The sequence below is a fragment of the Erythranthe guttata genome, chromosome 12 (genome assembly GCF_056151865.1).
Source record: "Erythranthe guttata isolate IM_541 chromosome 12, IM_541, whole genome shotgun sequence".
In the NCBI taxonomy this organism is placed as follows: Eukaryota; Viridiplantae; Streptophyta; class Magnoliopsida; order Lamiales; family Phrymaceae; genus Erythranthe; species Erythranthe guttata.
In genome coordinates, this window is record NC_142544.1 from 4,190,728 (window position 1) to 4,211,159 (window position 20,432).

The 20,432-nt window shown below is 34.0% G+C and overlaps 2 protein-coding genes across 2 annotated transcripts; one reads left to right on the forward strand and one right to left on the reverse strand.

The window, feature by feature from the left end:
• The first annotated feature begins 1,348 nt into the window (after positions 1-1,348).
• Positions 1,349-2,085, forward strand: LOC105959879 (uncharacterized). Its single transcript, XM_012984042.2, has 2 exons — positions 1,349-1,584; positions 1,700-2,085. Exons 1-2 carry the CDS (start codon positions 1,387-1,389, stop codon positions 1,928-1,930), a joined length of 429 nt encoding a protein of 142 aa, XP_012839496.2. The 5' UTR covers positions 1,349-1,386; the 3' UTR covers positions 1,931-2,085.
• Positions 2,086-7,514: 5,429 nt separating this feature from the next.
• On the reverse strand, positions 7,515-17,182 carry LOC105959873 (pleiotropic drug resistance protein 1). Its single transcript, XM_088827135.1, has 24 exons — positions 16,882-17,182; positions 15,917-16,695; positions 15,709-15,829; positions 15,374-15,462; positions 15,205-15,289; positions 14,961-15,120; positions 14,788-14,864; positions 14,657-14,710; positions 14,177-14,569; positions 13,387-13,671; positions 12,886-13,202; positions 12,574-12,734; positions 12,375-12,478; positions 12,131-12,287; positions 11,970-12,032; positions 11,778-11,860; positions 11,364-11,696; positions 10,424-10,714; positions 9,870-9,953; positions 9,628-9,761; positions 9,328-9,555; positions 8,965-9,136; positions 8,631-8,885; positions 7,515-8,059 (listed from the first exon to the last, which is right to left on the reverse strand). The coding sequence occupies exons 2-24, from the start codon at positions 16,243-16,245 to the stop codon at positions 7,799-7,801; spliced, it is 4,236 nt and encodes a 1,411-aa protein (XP_088683261.1). The 5' UTR covers positions 16,246-16,695; positions 16,882-17,182; the 3' UTR covers positions 7,515-7,798.
• Between the last annotated feature and the right edge of the window lie 3,250 nt (positions 17,183-20,432).

Sequence of the window (20,432 nt, forward strand, 5' to 3'; positions counted from 1 at the left end):
TATATAATACAAGTAACATTGCATATGTTGTTGTGTACGTTATTCAATTTAAATTTTAGAGAAAATTAGCAAAAAAATGACGAACTTCACAACACTCAAAATCAAAGAAAATTCTGAGAGAGATAGAGAGAAAGAGAGAAGACATAACTTTCCAACAAACCGGCAAGGAATCCTCACCCCAACCGCCTTCTATCAAAACCCTAGCCGCCAACCACACAATGTTCAGAGCGCAAAATGAAAGAAATCACAGAAACAGATCCAACTATCAAAATTGAACAAAATTAACACCAAAAGATAAATCTTAACAAGATGAATCCAACGGTGGGTAGCCCGCAAAAAAACATGTTACCTCTCCAAAAAGAACCACCGTCATCGTCGAAATACACGCCTACTGTAAAACGATTTGTAGAAATAGAGCCAGAGCTCTAAAACGTACGCAATCATCATAAAAGAAATTACTATATTATATTGCTGTGTTCTAATTTTTAAAATAGAAAAGAATTAAGTAATTAATCAACAGATCATTCGGTGACTAATACATTTATTGTTATGTTCTAAAATTAGCACGAACACGGAAGCGGTGACTAATACATTTATTGTTATGTTCTAAAATTAGCACGAACACGGAAGCGGTGATTATTCCTGGAAACGGAAAAATGGCATGTTCCAAAAATGGATTCAAAAAATTGCGAAAACATGTAAATATTAAAAGTATAAGAGTATAAATATACATATGCCAATATAAACATATTTAAGTTTTTATTTATATATATGAATTCTTTTGATATATTTTCATACAATATATTTAAAATAAATAGTATTATCAACTATCAATTTAGAATTTGGTTATTAGATCATGTAAAATAATTAGGGAAGCAACAAAAATATTTGAAAATTTGCTATTCAAACATGTTTATATAATTTTTCAGAAATTACAAGAGATGGTTCATAAGGTGTCCCGAGACCCGAAGGTTTCCTCGAGTGTCGAATACGAGACATATCCGAACACAAATATGTTAAGAAGTTAAAGTTTTCGTACTAAATATATATATATATATATATATATATATATATATATATATATATGATGAGAGTGAGTGCTACCAAGTCATGCATGGAATTATAACCTCACATGAAAACAAATTGTCATGGAAGACAAAAAAAAGGGCCCTCTCCTCTATTATGCATTGAAATATTTTAATTGCTCTAGGTTGGATTCACTTGGATTTTAGTGAGAGAAACCTTTTTTTCTTTTCATAATTCTTTTTTATTATTTTTTGCAATTTGTCCTTTGTACCTCATATAAAATTGCTTGATCCTATCCACTGCATATAGTATAATAATATTACTTTTTTCCCCCTATAAATAGAGAAGAGATGTGTAGAGATGAAACAGATAGTTGAAATGGAAGTAGAGAATTCCCATATTGAAGGAAATAATAATAATAATAATAATTTTAATAATAATAATAATAATATGGTTAAGGATGTCTCACTGCAACAACTTAAGGTTACATTATCTGAATTTGCTAGGGTTAGGGGTTGGGAGCAATATCACAGCCCTAGAAACTTGCTTCTTGCTCTGGTAAGCCTTCTAACTACCATTCATATATATATATATATATATATATATATATATATGTATTGTAAGAATATACTTTATTTTCTTGATTATAATGTATACATATATATAAATGCAGGTAGGTGAAGTGGGAGAACTGTCTGAGATATTCCAATGGAGAGGAGAAGTTGCGAAAGGATTACCGAACTGGAGCCCACGTGACAAAGAACACCTCGAAGAAGAACTATCCGATGTTTTACTCTACTTGGTTCAACTTGCTGATGTTTGTGGTCTTGATCTTGGCCAAGCTGCACTCGCTAAAATCGTGAAAAACGCTCGTAAATACCCCGTTATTAATTTATCCGACTAATTTGCATAACTAGAACTATAATTTGTACTTCATTGAATAAAAGATGGTCTTATCTAGTACTACTGAACTCGAGTTAATTCGGTTAAAATGTTATGAGCTCGAGTTCGAGCTGCCACTAAACCCCACTATATATATATAGGCAAGTTTTAATTTTATTTTAGTTTTTATTACTATTAGTTTCTATATATATTCTAATTAATTAAAACATACCGACTTGTTAAATTTTGGAATTAGCAGTAGATTCAAGCACGATTCATCAGTAATTCGTGCGCGCTTTCGATGGAATATATAAGCCATCTCATAGTTTAGACGGTCGTATATCTCATAATGTACTAATTTTGATGAAATATGAGAGTTTCGGAAAGTTTCTCACACATTTCGGACATTTTAGACCACCATGGAAGTTTACAAAATTAATCCAAGAAGTCGGCATAATGTTTAATTCGAGTTTAAGTTACAAAACCTCGAATTACCATTATCGAAGAACGAAATCAAATTTAGAGGAAATTAAGTCAACGACGACCTAACTCCAAATTTTTGAATAACAAATATACTTTTACTTAGGTGAAGAATCACAATCGAGATCAAATTAGAGATTGTAACACAATATTTTCACTTTGATCAATAAAATTTTATTTGTACAATTATTTCTTTGTTTATATATATATATATATATATATATATATATATATATATATATATATATATATGTCGAATTTTATTTTGTAATCTAGAGCTCCCCTCACTATTATATATAACGAGTCAATAAAAAATAAGGTGTTCACTATTATAGTACTAGTGCATTTTTTCCCAGTTGCACTGCGTTTTAATTTAATATTTTGAAAAACTCTTTAGCCTTTTCTCCCATTTTCCTCAACCTCCAAATTTAAATTTTTTGTAAATTGTAGTTTTTTTTCTTCTTCTGATAATATCAGTTTAAACATAACAATTATCAATATGGCTGAAACCGAATCTGATTCCGTTTGAGTATTTTTGAGAGAGTTATGAGTTTTGTTGTTGTTGAAAAGTTGCAAATGATCAATTAAAATCGCATTGTGAGCTAGGTAAAACATGCACTATGAATAGTATTTCGATAAATATAATTCAAAACATCGTCAATATATGTTGTTGTCATCTACTCGGATGTATGGTCTTCGATCCCCTATCCCTTTGAATAGCCTGTGTAGTTTTATTTTCATACACATGTTTCAAAAGAACTCAGGTACCTTTCGGATAAATCCAACATGCACCTAATGGCGAATCCAGAATATTTTTCAAAGGGTGTTTGAAATTATGTATAGTAAAAAATATAACTATTACTTTATCAAAATTTATGGGTGTTCGGGAGCAACATCTCCAATTTGTTTTCTAAAATACGTATCCACATAAAGTAATACCAATATAATATATGAAAGAAAAAGAAAATCAAAATTAACAAAACTATCAAAATTAATTCAATGGTGTGCAAGTGCACACCTTAGAACCACACTAGGTTTCGCCACCGGAGTGTCAATCTACGGCTCCGATAAGTGGGGGAGGAGGAGCCTCTTCCTCGAAGGCGGCGTGCAAATGTTCATTTTCCAGGCACTTATAGCGGGGCTAATCGGGGTGTCAAGAAACGTGATAGATATACCCTTTTAGTTCGCGGCGTTGGTGGTGGTGTGCATATGCGTGTACATGATGGGATTAGCATGGCCGTGGGGCCCGCTCGGGTGGCTGTACCCGAGCGTGATATTCCCTTTGGAGGTCCGGTCGACCACCCAGAGCGTTACGCTGGCCGTCAGCATGGCTTTCACATTCATAGTTGGGCAGTGCTTCATCACCATGCTCTGCTCCTTGAAGTACGATCTCTTCGTCTTCTTTGCCTTCTTCGTGGCGGTGATGACACTATTTTGCTAATTTTTTCATGCCGGAGATAGAATATTCTGATCCAGAAGATGACACAGGTGTGGAGGAGTCACTGGTTCTAGAAGAGATTGCCATGATCAAATTGAGAGATCAAGTTTGATGCATGCATAGACACACATACACATAGTAGGAAACATGCATATTATTAGGCGGCGGATATAGGCAAGTCCAATTTTTTCTTTGTTCAAACACATATAAAAGGGTTCCTTAGTTCTAGACCACAAATTAACCTAATTTTCTTATATCAACACCAAAAAGGACGAATATGCCATCATTCACAATATTTCGTTTAAATCGACATGCCAGCGCCGATATTGTCCACAAAAATCGGTATTCTAATGTTTGTAACAAAAATTAGTCAGCAAATACCGATTTCTGGTATCGGCGATTTTTTCTTTCCAAAAAAAATAAAAAAAACAGACACAAGCTAAAATAAACGGTTAAAACATACTTTATTACATTCTCCACCCTCATAAACCTCCATCTCCTTGCTTTCTGATTTCACTGTGAATGTTTCGTGTGGATTTGGTTATTTTGGTGTGTAGGGTTCTTGGTGGGTTTGTGAAGAAGAAGGAGAAGAAGAAGAAGGGAATTTTTAAGTTCTGAAATAATGGATGGATTTATGGGTTTATGTATTTATTTGGTCTTGCACAAAGGAAAGAGTTTTATTTTTATATTTAATGTTTTGTGTTTTTAATTTGGTCATGAATTTCATTAAGTGTAAATTATGATTTTTATGTTGCAAGTCTTGGACAAAGAAATTTGGGGCCTGCATATATCCATCGCGATATTTTTATTCATAGTAGAGGGTGGTTAGAACTAATACCAGATTTTTCTTACTTTAATACCACCAAGTTTAAAATCACAATTCAATACATATTTTTAAAGTTTTTCTTACTTTAATACCAAAAAGAAATTAAAAGTATAAAATTACCCCTTACCTGTAAAATATCATCTTATACCAAAAAATATTAAGATTTCTTAGTTTAATACCAATTAAAAGAAAAAGAAAAAATCTCCCAAAAAACCCTCCCCGAAACCGACCACACCCCAAAACCCACCGCCGCCGCCCATCCTCCACCTACCGCTGCGACCCAAACGAACCTGACGCCCCGCCGCCGCTGCCGACGTCCCAAGGCCAACAAACCGCCGCCGCCACCCTCTCTCGAGATATTGAGTTAAATATTATATGGGTAGTTAGGATTTGATTGTTTTAGGTAGGAATGATCATTATTTAGTGATGGGTGAATCTAATTTCAGTCGATTTGAGCATTGATTTGAGATTTCGTGGTTTGTTCTTCGTATCCCAAAAATCGACCTGAAAGTGTCGGTTATTTCACAATTTTCCACATATTCCTGTCGAAAATTGTGAATAAATCAACACTTTCAGGTCGATTTTTGCGTATTGTCGAAAATTTGAATCATCAAAATTCGACATGTTCCTGCCGGAAAATGGTGGAAAAATCGACACGTTGTTGTCGATTTTTCCACCATTTTCGACAGGAACCTGTAGAAAAAAGGCTGTGATTTTTTTTTTTTGTAATTTATTTTTCTTTCCAATTTTGATTTGTTGGTTTTTTAATTTATATATATATTTATTTATATGTGTGTTATTGTAATGCAGTGGAAGAACCGTATGAACCTCTTATACCGCCGACTGTCTCCAATCGTAAGAAGAGGAAGGAACTATCTGATAAGGGAAAGACAACCATGACCAAAATCGAGAAAAAAGACCATGACCAAGACCCAGAGAAATCTGTCGGTGCTGTTTAAGGCTCCGGGGCAACTAGGAGTGAGAACAGGTCGGTTTGGTTCGGTTTTAGCCACAAACCTGAATCGGAACCGAAGTATTCGGTTCCTAAAGAACCAAAAACTAAACCGATCGATTTCTTGCAGTTCGGTTTCGATCGGTTTCGGTTTGGTTTCGGTTCCTTCTGGGTTCATATAATTTTCGGTTCGGTTTCAATAATGGTTCGGTTTCAATAATGAACCGAAGCATAAATCATATCCTTTTTTTTCTACAGGTTCCTGTCGAAAATGGTGGAAAAATCGACAACAACTTGTCGATTTTTCCACCATTTTTCGACAGGAACCTGTCGAAATTTGATAATTCAAATTTTCGACAATACGCTAAAATCGACTTGAAAGTGTCGATTTATTCACAATTTTCGACAAGAATATGTCGAAAATTGTGAAATAATCGACACTTTCAGGTCGATTTTTGGAAGACGAAGAACAAACCACGAAATCTCAAATCAATGCTCAAATCGACTGAAATTATAGGTACCCATCACTAAATAACAATCATTCCTACGTAAAACAATCAAATCCTAACTATCCATATCAAATTTAACTCAATATCTAAGGGGGGAAATAGTCTAACTCTTACTTGGAGATAACGGCGGCGGCGGCGAGGCGTCAGGTTCGTTTGGGTCACGGCGGTAGGTTGAGGACGGGCGGCGGCGGTCGGTTTCAGGGTGTGGTGGGTTTTGGGGAGGTTTTTTTTTGGGAGATTTTTCCTTTTTTCTTTTTTTTTTAATTTGTATTAAACTCAAGAAATCTTACTATCTCTTGGTATAAGTTGATATTTTGTAGGTAAGGAGTATTTTTGTACTTTTAATTTCTTTTTGGTATTAAAGTAATTTTTTTTTTTATAAATATGTATTGAATTGTGGTTCTAAACTTGGTGATATTAAAGTAGACCTGACCACCGGTTCGGTTAGAACCGGAACCGGAACCGGAACCGAACCGGGGTCAACGGTTTTAGAACCGAACCGGAACCGGTTTGACCGGAACCGGAACCGGAACCGAAAAAACCGGTTCGGTTCCGGTTCCTCATTTTTGGAACCGGGAACCGACGGTTAGAACCGCGGTTCTAACCGTTTGAACCGGTTTTTAAAAAAAAAAAAAAAAAAAATATTAATTTTCTCTCTCTCTCTATATATGTATGTCTGTGTATATATATTTATATCTATATATATAATATCTCTCGCTCTGTATATATATTTATATATATATATATATATATATATATATATATATATATATATATATACTTCTCTGTATGTATATATATATATCTATATCTATATATATATATATATCTATCTGTATGTATCTCTCTCTCTCTCTCTCTCTCTCTCTCTCTCTCTCTCTCTCTCTCTATATATATATATATATATATATATATATATATATATATATATATATATATATTTAAGTATTAAGAAAAAAAAATTACGTATTTAAAAAAAAATATTATTTTTAAATATAAACACTTTAAAAAAAACTATTTTTAAAAGTTTTTTTTTAAAGTTTTTTTTAAGTTATATATATATATATATATATATATATATATATATATATATATATATATATATATATATATAAAATAAAAAAAAAAATTATTAAGAACCGAACGGTTCTACGGTTCTAACCGGGAACCGAACCGGAACCGAACCGGAACCGGTTAGGAACCGAACCGCAAGGAACCGGATTTTTTCGGTTCGGTTCTGGTTCCTCCAAAATCGGAACCGGAACCGGCGGTTTGGAACCGGAACCGGCGGTTTGGAACCGGAACCGGAACCGAACCGAACCGTGGCCAGGTCTATATTAAAGTAAAAAAAAAAATCTGATATTAGTTCTAGCCATCCCTTCATAGTATTCTTTATATATATTTAATAAAAACAAAATATTTGATTATAGTAAACTTACATTGCACGATATATCATATATTAGACATATGTACACAATTCAGTTTTTACCCCAAAGAACTTGTGTGTTTGAACTGTGATTGAAAAGGACAATGATTCGGGTCGTAAACAAGGTCGAAACCTTCATAACGCAACCCATTGACCGTCAAACTATGCTAAATATCATTAGGTAAAGTCGGAAAAGACGACGACTACAAATCTTGGAGAGTTCAAGGAAAATAATCGCAATTTTCGTAACGCGGTTACTTTATCTCTTCTGGAAATTCAATGCCTTGACAGCAAATGCAAAAACAAAAGCAAACACGACTCCGAAACCAGCAACCATAACAGCAACCACACCGATAAAATCGTGTCTGAAACCAAAGTAACTTGTCAAGAACTCTCCGACAGGTTGCTTTGTAATTTCCAGCTCATCTCTTACATCTCCAAACTGTGATGTAACTAAACCGTAAAGTGTCCACGCCACAGGATTTGCCCAATGGAACCATCTCCACCACACAGGTGTCCTCTGTCATTAAACAATTACGAGAAGAGAGAAAAAAGTCCGATTAGTCTTTCTTTCACTATAAATCGGACTGATCGGATCGAAATTAGCACTTCCAAAAACAAATCATTTTTTCTAAGTGAAAAACCAATTCCAATTTCGTCCCAAAAAAAATCGGAAAAATTCGAGTTTCGGAAATTGGAATGAAAAAGCTTGTTCCATAGTCGGAGATTTTTGGATCAAAAACGACGAAATTCGTATAATTCCAATGTCTAATAACCTAAAATATAAAATACATAATAATTTTGATATTATAAGTGTATTTATTATTCAGGGAAAAAAAATGGAATTTTCGGAAATTAAAATCGAATTTTAAATCGGAATCTCATATATATTCCAATTTTGATTAAAAAAAAAGGGAAGAATCGGAAATCGGAATTTTTGCAATTCAAAATGAAAACTGTTCCAAAATAAAAAAAAAAAAAAAAAAAAAAAAAAAATGGATCGGAATCTGCAGAAATCGGAAATTTTGTTCCAATTTTCACCTCTACATAGCAGCATAATACAGCGAAACCTAGAAATTTCTAGAACTTACCGGTCTCGGAATTATGAACCCCGAAAAAAGATTCCACAGCGAATAAAAGAAGAAAGATATGATGTTTGAAATATGATGATTAGGAGTCAAAGCCACAGCCATCATGCCGTAGAAGGTGAAGTACAACAGACTGAAGAACATGAAATATATATACCACCAATACTTAGCCGCTGTCCACTCAAAACCAATCATTGCATACACGATTGTCCCGTATGTTATCGCCTGAGCAAAACCATACGGAATTTCAATCACAGCCTGCAAAAAAAAAAAAAGAAAAAAAAGGTATCAATATTCTATATTCTATATTGCCATCACATAACAGATTTATAATCACCTGTCCGAAGGCATACGGTAAGGCTGAGTACAACCCCGCAGCCCTTTCCCGATAGAAAACCGTTCGTTCAACAGACACCACAGGCTGTACCGATGACGCGATTTGTACACCTAGGAAGAAGACCGAGGCATACATGGACCCCATCGCATTGAAAATTTCTTGCTGGGTACGCCTGATATATATATACAGTTAAACCTCTATAAATTAATGCAGTTGGGACTAGCGAAATACTATTAATTTAGCGGGATATTAAATTATCGAGGTTCTACTATGCGTGCGTGTCTATATATATATAGCATTAGAACGAGTACATAAATCTTGAGAACGATAACCAAGAAATGATTTGATTTTTATATGCTTTACCTTTTGGAACCGAGATCCCAGAAAATCGACCCAAACAGGATCGCTAGGAAAATCGTGTACAGAATTCTTACAGCAGAGTAAAGAGGATTGCGCCAGTACGACAAGTGTTGTTTCCATAGGCAAGCAATGCACTGAATGAGAAAAGGCTGAGAGTACTGAGTTTGGAAATGAAGGCCTCTCGTACCGGGAGGTGGTGTACTTAGCTCGTTAATCAGAGCTTTATTTTTCCTAATTAAAACGAAAAACAAAAATTAAAAAGTTCCATTACCTACTAACATTAATTTGCAAAATTGAACTGACCTATAAAGCTCGGAGTTTTTGTAAAGTTGACTAAAGTCCACCCCTAAAATCATTTCTTGAGCCGAAGATGTTACTTCCAGCATCCATGTTGCCGGATTATAACCGTCCCTGATTCTCGTAACTCCCTCGATTCCCTAAGATAAAATCAAACGAGAAATATTCAACAAATCATTCGTGTCCGTTAAATCATTAAAAAAATAAAAAATAAAATAAACTCGCAATATTATAATTACGTTGTTCACCTCGAAATACTCGATCAAATTGCATGAATGCCTACCCAACGGCCCCACGTATATCTCTTGTCCCCCTCGCTTCATCAATAGCAGCTGTGCGTTTATATTCCATTAAACTAACAATCTCACCAAAGATCAAAAAGGTATTTATTTTAGAGTAAATAGAAGTTTGCCTTCGAAACTATAGGATGTTTTGCACGTTGCCCCCTGAACAATTTTTTCTTTTTGCAATTTATTCACTCAACGCAATATTTTTTTGCAATGTGCAAAACGACATATTGATTGGGGGGCAAACGACATAAAAAGAAGGGTAAATTACCAAAAAACCCCTGAAATAAGGTCTCTATTTACCAAAAAATCCCTTCAAGTTTTCACAATTACCAAATAATGATATTTTATTCCAAGAAATAATTACGATTACCACCTAGTGAACTAGGGTAGAATTGGTATATTTTGGGAATATTCCATGTAATAAAAATCGGGTTTTTTTTTTTTTCTTTTTTGTAAATTGACTAAGTTGAGGGGGGTTTCTCTTAATTTATCGATAAAAAATAAATTCTTGCCTCGTCGAAAGATTCGAAAATGTCGATGCTAGGCTGATGGATGGTGCAGACAACTGTCCTTCCGGTGTTAACGGTGTTCCTAACAGTTCTCATCACAATAGCAGCAGCTCTTGCATCTAAGCCTGAAGTTGGTTCATCCATGAATATGATCGATGGATTTGCAACGAGCTCAACTGCAATAGTCAACCTTTTTCTCTGCTCGGTTGATAGTCCGTTGACCCCAGGTAACCCTATTAGACCTCCTCTTAACGGAGTTAGCTCTACAAGCTCCATTACACTTTCAACAAATGCCTGAAAATAAGACCAACAAATAAGATCATCTTATTGGGATACTACTACCGTACCACGGATCGGACCAGAATATGCACTATCGGAAAATTTCCAATTTTTCGGAACTTAAGAAGTATAAATCAATCCCAATTCTGTTCAAAAAAATATAAAAATAGGACAAACCCGGAAATCGAAATTTTGGAAATTGCAACGAAAAAACTTGTTCTTATATCAGAAATTTTCGGCGGATTTCGTAAAAGTCCAATTTAAAGTAAAAGAAAATATAAAATACATAATGATATTTATAATATAATTGTATTTTTTGGGGGGAAAAAGTCCGGAAATTAAAATCCGATCGGAAATCGGAATCTCAAATTTATATTCCAATTCTGATAACAAAAATTCAGAAAAATAGGAAATTGGAAAACCAATCCGAATATCTTAAAAAAAAACGGAAAACCCGGAAATTGGAACGAAAAAGCTTGTTCTTAAATAAGAAATTTTTGGCGGATTTCGTGAAATTCCCTTTTTTAGTCATAGAAAATATAAAATACATAATAATATATAAGAAAGTATTGTCTCAAATCCGAAAACGCGGGAATCCAAAATTTTGTACCAATTTCGACCCCTAGATACTACTAGTTAATAATTCAGAAAAAGAAACAAAAACCTTTCTGGTTTCGGAATCTATCTCGGAGGGCAAACGTAGCCAAGCCGAGAAAATGAGGGCCTCGTAAACCGTAACACAAGGAGAATGGATGTCGTTCTGTTCGCAGTATCCAGAAATACGAGCAAAAGTCTCTTGCTTCTTCGGATAGCCAGATATTGTAATATTTCCCTCAATATACCCGCCCGTTTTTCGACCCGCCAACACATCCATAAGTGTCGTTTTGCCGGCCCCACTAACACCCATTAGAGCAGTGAGTACACCCGGCCTGAAAGCTCCACTCACACCCTTTAGCAGTACCAACCTATCTTCAGTAGCCCCCTGATTTTTCATTTCCTGCACAAGTGAGAGGAAGTTATCACATGTGGTAGAGTATTCAATCTCTACCGTGCACCTTCACAAGAATTTCAGTTTTACCTGCGGCATGTCAACAGAGTATTTGACGTCGTCAAATGTTATGGAGTGTGGTTCCAAGGGAAGAACGACTTTCCTCTTCTTTTCTTTACAAGTTCAAGAGTTCAATAAATAAATAAAAAGATTCATCTTAGAATTTTTATCACCGAAATTCCAAAGTTGAAAATATTTAAAATTACTTGATAACTAACTAACCGTTGTTTACAGTTGAAACCTCATTCTCGTTTTCTGGTAGCACAGCTTGAGGTTTTCCCAGAGCTGAAAAATGTGGGACAATTATTGTATTAGTGCATCGAACTTTTCGTAAAAATGTTCATTAAAAGCTGAAAAAAATCACATTTAATATATATTCTCACGGTTAAGATAAGTCAGAGCCAGAACGCAAAGCGAGTTCAACAGAATCGTCGTGCCTAGTAATGCTCCAATTCCTATCCAGTACCAGTATGCGCCCGAGAAATACCCGAGAGACTCTAAAACCTCAACTCCCAGTGAGATGTTTGCATTCGTAGAAACCTTGTCGAAACAAAAATAAAAAATAAAAAAATCAACTTTCAATGTCATGACATATGAGGGAGACAATATATATCACCGAATACTTACGTGTTTCCAACTGTGACCTGTGAACTCGTTCACCATAATTGCATTCTGTGCATACATCATCGGGGAGATGTAGTAACCCCATATCCACCATTTCTTCACATTCTCTACAAAAAAAAAAAAAAAAAAAAAAAGCATTTATTTAAATAATGAGTTCTAAATTGATTAATTGCAAAGCAAACATTGCTTATTATTTAAATACCTCGTGACAGGACAAAACCGCACAACGCAAAAACCATAAGCAACACAAAGAAGCCAAATGTGTTGGCTATGATCATGTTCCTACCCGTCGCCCCAATCAATCGAAACAATGAAGACGCCGTTTGAATTTGAAATAAAAGCACCAAGTAGTATTTAACAAATCTGTATCATATAAACATACGGTAATGATATCTCGTCAAAGAGGCAAATTAGGGTAGTGTGCTGAAAAAAGTTACATCGTAGAGTTTTTCTGACAATTAGAGTAAACACAGGGGTGGTGAATACAATAAAATAAACTCGTTTTTCCTTTTACCTTCCAAAATTTGGATCAAATCCGATTTCGTAGTAAGTGAGTACCGTAAAGACGCCTATTTCAACAACAGTAACAGGGATGCTGAGTATCCATACAGGGAGAGCATACGCCCATGCTGGAAAAAAGGAAAAATTCCGTTGCTTAAAAAAGACCGGAAGCTTCTGGATAGTCATGGCTATCTCCGCCATTCCGTTGAATGTGACAGTTGTGATGGCATAAAACAGAGCACCGGCAAATATTCTTCCGTCGGTTACGTTGTCTCGGTGCATTTTAGGCCGAAGGAAGAGTGTCATTGATATGATAGCCATTATACTTAGCTAAAAAAAGCCAGGTCCAAGAAATCGTCGTTAGTAATAACATATATATATATATATATATATATATATATATATATATATATATATATATATATATATATATATATATATATATATATATATATATATATTTTCTTTTAAAAACGAAATGGAAGTTATGTTATTAATGCTAAATATTGCTGACCTGGAAGAGCTTGAAGATAAATATAAAAGAATTTCTCCTCATCAATAATAGTTGTCTCGAGGTACAAGCTTTCAGAAGCTCTTTTTTTCCGACGCCGTATTTTTGAGTCGTCAAAGCAGCGGGGTGGCTTTTAGTCTTGTCGAACGAGATTGCCAGCTCCGCGTTTAGTCTACGCCCGACGTGAAATGACTCGAACGACTCAGCAAATTCCGCTACTGATATAAACCGGTAAGGCTTGTCAGTATCACATGCCCAATACTGCTGCTGGTCTTTCTTCGATGTCACCTGCATTTGTTTACCAAAGTTTGAGTAATTAACGAAAAATCTTCATATTAAGTATTAGGGTAAATTACGGGTACATCTGAGGTAACACTAAATAACTTACAAACCCTTGTGGTATTGGTAATTACAAATACCTCTGAACTATTTCTCCGTCTTACAATTACATCCTTACGGAGTTATGAGTATCGAAATCTTGAAGAATGGAAGATTCATCTGAATTTCCGAATATATCCCCAGGGGTAAATATAATATATTCTCAGAGGGTAAATGTAATATTTTGTCTTACCTCAGGGATACCCGTAATTTAGCCATAGTTTGTTTGTTTAATAAAAGGGTAATTTACACAATTCATTCATTCAGTTGGGGTATATAACGGACTGTTAGTTTCAGGGGATATTTGTAACTAACAATACCACTGGAGTTTGTAAGTTATTTAGTCTTACCTCAGGGGTATCCGTAATTAACCTAATTATTATATATATAGTATATACATATTTCAAATGCTTACTTCTTGCAAGAAATCGGCGACCCCTTTTCGCTCGGGGCATTTGAAGCCCATGGATTCGAAGAACTCGAGCACGTTTTCACGTGAGCCCTGGTAAACAATCCGACCTTCGGATATGAGGATGATGTCATCGAAGAGATCGTACGTCTCGGGTTCCGGCTGAAGGAGTGAAATAAGAACGGTCCCTTTCAGAGTGTGGATGGATTGTCTAATGGAATTCACGATTTGGAAGGTTGTCGAACTGTCCAAGCCGGTGGATATCTCGTCCATGAAAAGCGCCTTTGCGGGCCCCACCAATATTTCACCTGTCGTAACACGTTTCTTCTGCCCACCGGAGATTCCCCGAGTCATTTCATCTCCTACCAAAGTATCAGCACAAATGTCTAATCCCAATATCTGCAAACAGATGTAATATCAACAAAAAAAAAAATCATTTTTAGATATATTTGCGAAACAACTTACGAGTGCGTTAAGTTAATATACCTTGATAATATAATCTGTGACAATACTTGCTTCTTGACCTTCTATAGCTGCTGCCTACATGATTATTAAAAATTTAAATCAAGTAATATAAATCAAATTGCTTCCGTTTTCGGTGGAAAGTCGGAACTTACTTTCATGTACACATCCACATCAGCGTCGGGCTTTATATTTGCCTCCTTTTCTCTTCTTAACAACTCTGCCAACATTTCTGCAGATTTTTTTTCACAAATACTATCAACACCTATTCTTCGTTTCGTTCTTTTAGTTTACAAAAAATCGGTAGTTTTTCTTTTTGCGGACTCACCATGATTGCTTCCGACTCCTTGACACCTGGCAGAGAAGGCCAAGGTTTCTCTTACAGTCATTTCTCCAATGTGGACATCATTTTGGCTTATGTATGCAGCTGTTCGTTGCGGTATAAATTCTTTCATAGTATGTCCATTATACGTCACATTTCCTGAAAACTGATTATCTAGGATGTTAAATTTCAGCCCCTACTTACTTTTTGTATTTTTATTTTTCCAATTTTAGAAAGATATTCATTTTACTTTCAAATCAGGATCGAGCATCCCGGCCAAAGCCAGCAAAAGTGTCGTTTTTCCGGAACTCGGAGGGCCTAAAAGAAGTGTCATGCTAACATGGGAAAATAAATAGAACAGATCAAAAACATATTAGCCAGAAAGAAGTAAAGTAACGAATTTGTTCGTGGATATTTACCGACTAGGCTTTAAAATTCCACTGACATTGTTCAGGATTAACAACGGCTTCTTTCTGCTACGAATTATTCGAAGATAGTTTGCAAATCCCTTAGAAAAAACACGAGTTAGATTGAAGTCCCATTGACAAAGAATGGCATATAGTACACATGTATTATATCGAATTGCTAAAAGAACTACCCTATGTTAATTTTTGGCAAAAAAAAACCCGTGATTCTATTTTTTCTAGCACACAACCCCTAAACAGGGGTACTAATTCGATATAACACAGGGGCACTAATTTCAATAAACACGAAAAATAATATAGAGATGATTTTAGTGATAATTTATAATTACCTCCAAGAAATTGGCGAAGAAATTGAGGAAAGAAGGCAATGCTCTACTGCCTGCATAAGCTTCTGTTTTAACATTCAGGTGCTCGAATCTCACTTCAATCGTCGGTAAATCTATTCCAACTCTGCACGTAATGAAAAAAAAAACAATCATAAATATTAACTAGAGAAAGCAAAAAACACCCGAGTCGAAAAAGAACTTCCACTAATACCTATCGATTCGATTCTTGAGCTTCAACAAGAACTTCTCATTGTCCTGTTCCGCAACATTAACCAGCCTCTCGAGCAAATCCGTCCTTTCTTGAAATCCAAGATCCTTTACATCGACCTCGCTCGAAACCCCTCCCAATCCAAGCAAAAGACCTTTTCTCAAACGGTCAAAAGTCGGAAGCTTTTCCAAAGCAGCCCATTTTAGAGCTTCTTCGTCATCTTCCTCTCCTCGTGACGAATTCGAAAACATTTCCAAACCGTTGCTCCTCCAAGTCGAACTATTTCTCCTGAAGCTATTAGTATTGGCTCTATATACATCACTAATATCCATCTATCTATCGTACGTGCTAAACCGGATAACAAAATACTGATCCATCTAATGTGCATGCATCTCTCTCTATATATATATACATTTCATTATTTCTTCAGTCGGGAAAACGACGAAGATAGATGTGAAAGCATTTAATTGCTAGAGCTAAATGTAGCACTTTAAATAACTATACGATTGGACAAAGAAAAATCTCAAGTCTAAGAGATATATCATTCATCATTCATCAATGCCTAAGAAGATGAAAAGTAGGAAACTAATCTACAAACTGTGTCCTCTAATTAAGGGGATTTCGATTTTTTTCGACTGCGGATTAAATACAAATAGATATATATGCAGTCAAGAAAATAGCCAAGTAGCAAAATGCAAAGTCAAAAACAAAAACATCCTACCACACTACAACGAGAGTGGAGCCAACACATACACAAGAATTTGGCACTATGCATTTAGCTACTGAATTACAATTACAGTTAAATCTCTATAAATTAATACAGTCGGGATCACCCAAATTCTATTAATTTAGCGAAATATTAATTTAACGAAATATTATTTAACACGTTACTTCAAGTCGGGACCGGGAAAACATATTATTTAAACGAGGTTATTAATTTACCGAGTATTAATTTATCGAGGTTCTACTGTAATTAGGTTATTTTCTTTACAGTGATTTTTATTTTATTTTTTCAATTGAGAAATAATAAATTGTTTGTAAATTGGGGATAATTGAGTAATAGTAAGCAGAAGAAAGGTAAGAGCAAAATGAAAGTAAATTGTAAGAATTTAGTATATCTTCTAGCAGTTGAAGATTGGGAGGAGGAGAGTAATTGATCGTCTGAGAATTGAGGATATCAGAGAAGCTGCGGCGGCGGACCGGCGGTAGTGGCGGCGGCGGATTCAAAATTGAACCAATTCAATCGGAATCAGTTTAATTTTTTTTTTTATTTCTTTATTTATAAAATATTATATTTATAGTCTTGTAGAAATATATTCAAAAAAAAAAAAAAAAAATTATTCATATCAAACATCAATTTAGAGGCTCTAGAAATCAAACATTACTTTCAAAACATAAACATACAGAGTTTTGTCAGTTCAGTCCATTTTTTTGGGTTAGTATATTTTGTCAAGTCCAGTTTTTTAGTGGGAAAATGTATAAATTTTGGAGGAGAAGCTAGAAGTAGAAAACTAATTCAAGTTTTGTTTGAAAAATGGAAATCAAAATTTTTTGAAAATTTAGATTAAAAGAAAAATGTGATGACAACTATTTCTACTAGTTGGGGTCACAAAGTCGAACTGGCTCGAGACCAACTTTTTCCGAAGCCCAACGGTGTGGGGAGCAAAAGTCATCTTAATGTTGTGATGAACGATAGATTTCGGCGTTTTGGGGTTGTTTAGGCCATCAAGGCAATTTTTTTGTGTTTTTCAAAAGTTTTGAGAAAAGCATTTTTGGATTTTAGTTTCGTAAATTGTATTGTTTCAATAATTAAGAATTCTATTAGGATTATGAGTTATTTCGTTTTTTATTTTTTATTTTTTGTGTTTTGTTTATTATCTAGTTCAATTAGGGTTTTAGTTTTACTATTATAAATAATTGCCTTAGTGTACTCTATTGAATTTCAGAACTCTAAAAAATCCTTAGTTTTTTTCTTTATTTTCAGGTGAAATACAAGAGTTTGTATTCTTGAGATTAATTCGTTATAATTTTTCTCTTCAATTGTTCTTCTGTTATGCATCAAATTGTCAAAATCAAAAACTTAAAGATTGGAATTGGTGGAATTTGAACTTTCATTCTTAAGTCACACATCATGTAAATTGGTGTGATAAATGTTATATAAGTTTTAATAATATCATTTCAACTTTAAATGTGATTTTGACCACTTTATAGGTGGAATTTGACAAAACTCTAAACACATAACTTGCAATTTATTGAGTTAACTTTCTAATACAACTTACATCACCAAGATTGGATGTCGATTGTAGTTCAATAAACACTGCCTACAAATTTGATGTTTTGAATTATCTAAAATTCAAAATGTAACTCATTCAAACATAACTTTGTCACCCGACATCCAATCCAGCTGATTTAAGTTGGAATACAAAGTTAATTTAAAGGTTTTTTATTTTCTTATTTTGAAAACTGCCAAAATCAGACTAGAAAATAATCAAAATCACTTTCGGAGTGAAAACCACATGGTAAAAAAAAAAACATTTAACATTTGAATAATATAAACACATAATAATATTAATATTATATGTGTAATTTTCAAAATTCAAAGTCCAATCAGAAATCATAATTTAACATGCATTCCAACGAAGTTAAAAAAAGTCTTGAAATATCATAAATCAACATTTCAAAATTGGAAATGAAAAATTATCATTACGAAACCGGAATTTGCCGTATTAAAATAGTGAAAATTCGGAATTTCGGTTATAATTTCCACCCCTAGTATCTTCTATCAGGTAGGAAAGTTCATAAAACTCGGCCTAATCTCAAACAAAACAAGAAAATTTCGACACGTCTCTATTAATGAACATATTTGTAGCCCAACAACTATTAATAGACGAAGCCTTATATTGAAGGGCATATTACAAATAAGCCTATCAGTGGGAACTTATTCATAAAGAGATCCAGACAATATTCTCCTTTACCAATAAGTCCACACATGGTCCAGATTTATGTAAAGGACTAAAATAACCCCTCTTACTTTAATATGCTCCAATTTCATCCTTAACTTACTTTAACTTCAATTTGACCCCAACTTTCACAAATTATTCAATTTTGACCCAAAACTTTTTTTTTTTCACAAATTTTTTTTTTTTCAAAAACTTTTTTTTCCCGCCGGATTCCGGCGTTGACCGGCGGTCAACGCCGGTCTCCGGCGTTGACTTTTTAATTTTTTTTTTTTTTTTTTTTTTTTTCCCGGATTTTTTTTCCGGATTCCGGCGTTGACTTTTTAATTTTTTTTTTTTTTTTTTTTTTTTTTTTTTCTTCCGGATTTTTTTTCCGGATTCCGGCAGTCAACGCCGGTCTCCGGCGTTGACTTTTTAATTTTTTTTTTTTTTTTTTTTTCTGTAACTTTTTTTTCCGTTTAAACAGCAATATTGCTGTGAATGACAGTAATATTAACTATATTACTGTTAAACACAGTAAAATTAACTAAACTATAGTTTAACACATTGATATTGCTATATTAATCTCTAGCACATTAATATTAACACAACAAAATTCATTATTATTGTATAATAAAGTAATATTACTATGTTGTCCGTTCAACAAATGTAAACAAAATAAAAAAAACCAAAAGAATTAATATTACTGTGAGTGACAGTAATATTACTATAGCAACAGTAATATTACAATAGTAGACAGTAATATTATTACGTTACTTCGTGAATAACTCGAACAAAACAAACACCCCAAAAAAATAATAATATTGATGTTGTTGACAGTAATATTATTGTGTTTACAGTTATTTTACTGTCAACGACAGTAATATAATTACGTTGACTTGTCAACAAATCAAAAAAAATAAAAAAAAAATAATAATAAATAAAAAAATATAATATTGCATTAATTTACTGTCAACGGCAGCACAATTACATAAATGTAATGTCAACGGCAGTACAATTACGTTAATTAACTATCATTGACAGTATAATTACGCTAAATTACTGTCAGTGACAGCACAATTACGGTCAACGTGTAGCGGCGGGCGTGGAAAAACAAAACAAACCAAACAAAAAAAAAAAACTTAAAAAAACACTAAAGAAAGAGACCGCCGGAAACCGGCGAAAAAATCCGGAAGAAAAGAAAAGAAAAAAAAAAGAAAAAAGAAAAAAAAAAAAAAAAAAAAAGTCAACGCCGCTCAACGCCGGAATCCGGAAAAAAAATCCGGAAGAAAAAAAAAAAAAAAAAAAAAAAAAAAAGTTTAAAAAGTCAACGCCGGAGACCGGCGTTGACCGCCGGTCAACGCCGGAATCCGGCGGCAAAAAAAAGTTTTTGAAAAAAAAAATTTTTTTGAAAAAAAAAAAATTTTGGGTCAAAATTTAATAATTTGTGAAATTTGGGGTCAAATTGAGATTAAATTAAGTTAAGGATGAAATTGGAGCATATTAAATTATACTCCAAAAAAAAGTCAAAATTGAATTTTTGTGGTCAAAATTGAACTTTTATGGACAAAATTGATTAATTT